This window comes from Cryptotermes secundus, unplaced genomic scaffold (genome assembly GCF_002891405.2).
Source record: "Cryptotermes secundus unplaced genomic scaffold, Csec_1.0 scaffold967, whole genome shotgun sequence".
Taxonomy (NCBI): Eukaryota; Metazoa; Arthropoda; class Insecta; order Blattodea; family Kalotermitidae; genus Cryptotermes; species Cryptotermes secundus.
In genome coordinates, this window is record NW_019731236.1 from 1 (window position 1) to 6,604 (window position 6,604).

The following is a 6,604-nucleotide window of genomic DNA, read 5'->3' on the forward strand; positions in this document are numbered from 1 at the left end:
CGCTGGCTGTGTTGCCCGCCAATAGCATTGAGTTGCCACCCCCTGGTCATCGAATACTATTCTGGAGGAGATTTCTTGAACTACTGTAAACATTGGATAACTTTCTTACCAACAGAACTGCCGTAGTCATATATTGAAATTTGGTCCCAAAGTAGACAGCAGTAAAGTTCACATTTTTGACGGCGTATTATTATAGAACGTTATAGAACTTTCAGAATTTCAGAATGTGCAGAAGTTCAAAGGTTCAGAATGTAAAGCTCACTAGACCCATGTAGGTCGCGGTGTAAGGGCCGTGAAGGCTTACCCCTCATACATTCATTCAGTTATTCATACAGAATGTTGGTCATAGATGTAATCATTCTGTGTGCAATTGCGCGAGTTAACATTGGATGAAACTTGTCCATGGGTCGAATTAGGCTGAATTAGGTTACCAGTGGTCGAAGTGTTACCGTAATTTTGTGCTAATTTAAGGTAGCGATAGGTTGGATATCGTGTGTTTAGTGTACTGTTTTTAAAACGAAAGGAGGGACAAGTATGTAAAAACAGAGTTTAATAATAATATATTATAAATGAATTGTGATGTGCAGGGCATTATCACGGTAACAGCGGAACAAAGTACAATTTAAGGTTAGAATGGAGGCTCGTGCTAGTTGATGCGGTGACCTTTTGTCTGTGGTTTGTTAGGTTTCTACACCTTTTAACTCCGCCGCAACTATAACTACTGTCCCAAGATTTGAAAGGTGCAGTTAATTTGGTACAGTTATGACAGAACAGTTGTCTGGTGTGACAGTTGTCATTATCATAGCATGTGGTGTGCTTACTTTCATTTTGTTTTTTCTTTTTGCCAAGAGACAAATAATGAGATTTGCTCTACGATCAAGGCGTGGACCACACGTTCCAATAGGACATGGAACAAAGAAAGTGAGTAAAGTACATGGCACTTCATCTTATTGTAAACACAGCAGTCTTATTTCTCATGTTCAGTTAATATGCGGGATCTATTACTCTTCACAGCTACCAGTTGTCCCACAACAGTGGTGCTGTTGAAGTGTTATATTGTGACCTTTCAGTTTACCAGTTTTTATCCATATTACTTAAAAGTGGATACTACCCATAAAAGTCAGACAATCAGTAAATCATACAATACATGTACAACTCCATGTTAAGTGAATAACTTGTTACCACAATTTGGTCATTCTGTGGTTGTGGATGGATGGGTGCCTCCAGATATGGAAGGGAGCTCTGAATGTATTTAATGAAGGGTTTTAGACAGCTGACAAGAAGTAAAGCGTCAGCTTGGGGTTTGGAAAATGCTGTTGACAGCCCTTCACTGTAATGAGTTTGCATGTTATACAGGACCTCATGTTTTTAGAACAAGCTAAAGAGTGTAAAATGGACATTCAATTTGGAACTTGAGATGGCAGTAGTCTGTAGACAGATTCAGTGAAAACAGTAGCAAGAGAATTAGAGGAGTATATATTAGATTTTGTGGGAATTTAGGTCAGATGGGACAAGGGTGACATAAAACCAGCTGGTGATTGTACATATCTTAGAACAGTGAATGCTAGTCATCACTGAAGAACAGGCTTTCAAAGTTAGAAAGAGCTGAATTTATGAGGTGTCATGCTTGACATTTATCATTTGTGTAACTTCATCTTTTGAGGTTTAGCTGTGTGATATGTTGAAGCTGTTCCAACATTGTAGCACACATTGCAGTGACCACATTTAAGGCAAATGAGACAGGAGATGCAAGTGGGCAGATATACAAGTTCTGCAGTGGGAGTTTAAAGGCGAGGTTTTGCTTGTGGTGCAATCAATGATAAATGACTACTATAATGTAGGTCAAACATTGGAAAAGCTTCAACAAACAACAAGAGCTAAACTTCAGAAGCAAAGTTACATATGAGACAAGCTGTGAAGACCCAGAAGAGAGAATTTTTATCACTTGTGTTTTTAGTCATTTGAGTTTGTTTTGTTCGGCTATTTTAACTTTTCTTTTCACAGTTAGTAAACTACGAAATGTGGAATAGAAAGTTCAGATTTTCATCTCCAAACCACACCAAACATTTACACAGAATCTTAATAATTAGTCATGCAAATGATGCAGTGTTACAAATGTAATGAGTACAGTTGACAACATTGAGTGGTTAAACAGAGTGTTGTACAAATCATTGTAAACTTAAGGTGGATGTAATTGTAATGAGTGTATGATTGCATTTCTTTTTACAGTCATTGAAGAGAGAGGTTGATCGAAGAATAGATGTTATTCCACGTATTGTATATGAGCCACAACTAATAAATGACAGTGAATCTCGTTACATTTTACAACCTGGCTCACAGTTGCCACCCCATTACTTCAGGTTGAAAGCAGTTGATGATGTAAAACAACTAGGTATATGGATAATTTGATTGAATACATTAATAAGAATAGAAAACTACTTTCAGTTTTTATGAGTGTTTAAATTAATGGCTAAATTGAGTTGTTCACCTCACCACCTATAAACTATTCCCNCTAGCAGGGAACAGGGTCTATTGAGACCTGTTATGAGTATTATAAACAACAATCCTTACATCATTTCAGGGGTCTTCCCACATTTATTTTTACTTCTGATTGGTGTTTAGAGGTGTATGGTTATTTCTGGAATTTGTAGTTCCTTCTGTTTCTTTGTTTCTTTTATGATCTGAAAGGGTGTAACCTTCTGTCCTCATGAAACATGTATCTGTTGATATTAATCTCATCTCATCTGTTCACCTTATTGCCCATTATTCACTATCATAAGCAGGGTTAGCATGACACATAAATTCATTAGTATTTGTTTTCACTCTTAGTCATGCAAGTTTTGTGTACATTTCAGTCTCTTCATGGTTATTAGCACACTATCATAGCTCATTCACATCTTTCGTTATTTGTGTTTTAGTATTACATGACCATCCTTAGCTCTTATCTTTTCTTGTAAGTTGTTTCACTTTCTTAACACCCTTTGAAGGGAAAAACCAATTAAAATTGCTTGAAGGTTAAAGTAACAAATTAGTTAAAATGTTTAAAATGGATAATAATTATACAAGATTCAAATAAGGATAATAATGAACCTTGGAGTAACATTGACCCATTTGGATTGTAATTACAACTCTTCTTTTGAAAATATCAGATGGCATTACACCTTAACTGCTGAGATTAGGAAAATAATTAAATCTTTAAAGACTAAATCTTGCGGATATGATGAAATCTCTATAAAAATATTAAAAACAAGTATGCCATATATTATTTCACCACTCACCTATATTTGTAATGAATTGTGGGGGTTTTATGTCTTTGTTGTTCGTCATTACTCCAATGACAACCCACTTCTTCGGAACAGTTTGTTGGTCCTGAAAAGGACCGTGGTTGCTGAGATGTTGACCAGTAAGGTAGCGCGGTGCGCGCCGGTAGGGAGAGAGGTTAGTTGCGGTGAGTTGACTGGCCACAGCGCGGCCGTTGCTGGAGGTTGCTTGGTTGCTGGAAAATGTTGCTTACACAGCGCAGTCGCTGGAATGGCGGGGCAGTGGCTACACCAGATGCCCAGTGAGTCGGAATTGGACACGACCACTGGCAAGTCCAGGCGAGGTGCCCCAATGAGTCAGGTGTGAAAGCAGGAAGGCTGTGGCAGTCGTGCCTGGCGCAGCCTTCCGATGCCTCCGAAGACCGAGCGCTGGTGGCGAAGTGTGCTGGCTGACGTAGCTTGATCGAAGACTGAAGACAGACTCATGCTGCCGGATTGCGGCTGCTCCTTTTTATACACTGCTCGGTGGGCGGAGCGAAACTTGAAATTGAGGAGGAAGAATTTGCAGAGCGCTGATTGGCTAGCACGCGTAATGGTGTCGATGGGTGCTAGCGGCGAGAGCTGTATAAATGCGAATGTTTGGAGCAATTTGATTGGTTAGCGCGCGTGATGGTGAAAAGTGATGTGAAGAGTGTGCGTTGCAGAAAATGCGTGATAATGTGGGATGTTCCCACAGAATCCTTGGCTCAGGGAATCTTTCCTGATAGATTGAAGTATGCTGTGATCAAGCCAATTTTTGAAGCTGGTGATAAATATGAACCAACTAACTTTAGGCCTATATCCTTATTATCATCATTTTCTAAAATATTTGAGAGGCTGATATACAATAGATTGTATGATCATATAAGCCACAAGAACATATTAGATGATAATCAGTTGATTTTCGGCCCAATTCATCTACAGAAAAAGCATCCTTTAAATTAATAGATGAAATTTTAAAATTCATGAATAATAGACATTCAATTGGTGGAATATTTTGTGACTTACAAAAAGCATTTGACTGCGTTAGTCATGATATACTAATAAAAAAAAGGCAGGGTTTTATGGAATTACTGGGAAATTTGGTGCTTTAATTAAGTCCTGTCTTACTGGAAGATATCAAAGAGTGAACCTAGACACTATTGATTCTGTTAATTGCGCTTTGTCCAGGTGGGCAGAGGTAACATTTGGTGTGCCGCAAGGTTCTATCCTTGGACCGCTTTTTTTTTCTTCTGTACATAAATGATATAACTAAAGTTTCCATTAGAGGAGCTAACATCTTTTTATATGCCGATGATACAAGCATAATTGTAACTAATCCTGAACCCAACAGCCATAACTCAATTATGAATAAAATACTCCATGAGGTCAATAAATGGTTTAAATGTAACTTGTTAACTCTGAACTTAAAAAAATTTACCATTTGCAGTTTACAACAATGAACCATGATGAAGTAGACAACTACATTAGTTTCAGGCATAAACAAGTAGTCAGTTCTAACTGCATTAAATTTTGGGGTTTATATATCGACAACAAATTAACTTGAAAAAATCATATTATCTCATTGCTAAACTAAGTTCAGCATCCTTTATAATGAGGGCAGTTAAACCCATCTTGTCCTACAGCAGTCTGAGGATGCTTTACTTTGCTTACATACACTCCATCATGACTTATGGTATTATTTTGGGGGGTAATTCTCCATATAGTATAAAAATTTTTAGGATACAAAAAAGGGTAATAAGAATAATGAAGGGCTTGAAGAAGAGAGATTCGTGCAGGGATTCATTCCGGGAAATGAAAATTTTACTATTGTGTTCTCAATACGTGTATTCCCTGATGCAATACATTGTAAGTAATAGACACATGTTCTTAAGGAATTCTGAAATTCATAGTATCAGTACTAGACAAAACAACAATTTATTTCCTCCAAGTGTTTCTATGACTAAAGTTCAAAGGGGAGCTTATTACTCAGGCATAAAGATCTTTAATCACTTACCTGCAAAACTCAAATAATTATCTAATGATCAAAAATCTTTTGAGGCAGCTTTAAAGAGATTCTTGTATGCTGGTTCTTGCTTCTCACTGAAAGAGTTTTTAATTATCAAACTCTTGAAACATAGATGTTGAAATTTACATATCCTTTTTAGTTCTTTTAACTTTTTGGTATGTTTACCTGTACCTGTCTCTGTTGGACAAGTGCCCCATGGAGTATATTGTTGTAATTTGTTTCTAGCATAAAAACAATCTGTATATCTCTTTTTTTTTAATACATTTGGACAAGTGCCCTATTGCACAGTTGATCATGTGTCTTTGCAGAGTGTATTAATTATCACTGTATTTTTACTTCTAAGCATAAATACTGAATTGTACTTGTTTCTTTTATAACTTTTCCGGATTGTCTGTATATTTTTTTATTTGTTTTATTCGCATGTTATACAATTTGTTATGTATGTTGTTGACGAGTGCACTATTGCACATCTATTTGCATATACTTAATGACGGTAACTGCATCCGCTGGAATTGTAATCCTTATGGATATATGGTGGACTAATAAATNGGACATCCAATGTGAAGACCAAAAATAAATACTTAGAAAATAACAGTGGAACAGGATGTTTAAATATAGTATTATAAATTCTCTGACCGCCTCTGTGGTCTAGTGTTCAGGGTTCCTGGCTACAGATCCAGAGATTCTGGGTTCGATTCCCAGTGCTGCCAAATTTTCTGAGAAGTAGTAGGTCTGGAACGGGGTCCACTTAGCCTTGTGAGGATGATTGAGGAACTGTTTCAAGGAAATAGCGGCTCTGGTCTAGAAAACCGAGATTAACGGCCATGGGGTTCCTTTGTGCTGACTGTGTGACACCCTCTATCTGCAAAAGTTGGCACTAACTTTGCCGACAAGCGGCAGTACCTCAGTCATTATAGTTTGCTTGTGGACTACAGACCACAGTTTTTTTTTTTGTTATAAATTCTCTTGTATGCCTAGAAACTAGTGATAATTTCAAGATCTAATTTATAATACCCAGTATTATTTGTTATAATATTTCATATAAATTAATTCTTATCTGCAGTTTTATTTGAGGCTTCTTCAGCAAGGTGATTATTTAACAGAATGGAAGGAATGAAATTATGCCTGCATACAGTGAATTGTTTTGAAAGAAAGTCAGTCACTGTCACAATTTGAATCTGATCATTGATCTTAGAACTCAGTTTGTTTGAATAAATCTTGGCAGCAGTGCCACTTACGTGAAATGGCTTGAACTAGATTTAAAATGAAAGACTTGAGAAACTTAGTATTTACTCTT

General features: G+C 37.0%; 1 protein-coding gene across 4 annotated transcripts in view; it reads left to right on the forward strand.

Annotated features, from left to right (window-relative positions):
- The first annotated feature begins 57 nt into the window (after positions 1 to 57).
- Positions 58 to 6,604, forward strand: part of LOC111866635 (uncharacterized protein C1orf43 homolog) — an 11,910-nt gene continuing 5,363 nt past the window's right edge. Inside the window, exons 1-3 of one of the 4 annotated variants that reach the window (XM_023855770.2) lie at positions 58 to 754; positions 850 to 921; positions 2,230 to 2,392. In XM_023855770.2, coding sequence (XP_023711538.1) covers positions 859 to 921; positions 2,230 to 2,392 — 226 coding nt within the window. In that variant the 5' untranslated portion in view covers positions 58 to 754; positions 850 to 858. Of the gene's footprint in view, positions 922 to 2,229; positions 2,393 to 6,604 lie in introns of all 4 variants that reach the window. The other 3 variants (XM_023855769.2, XM_023855771.2, XM_023855768.2) reach the window with 3 other exon arrangements.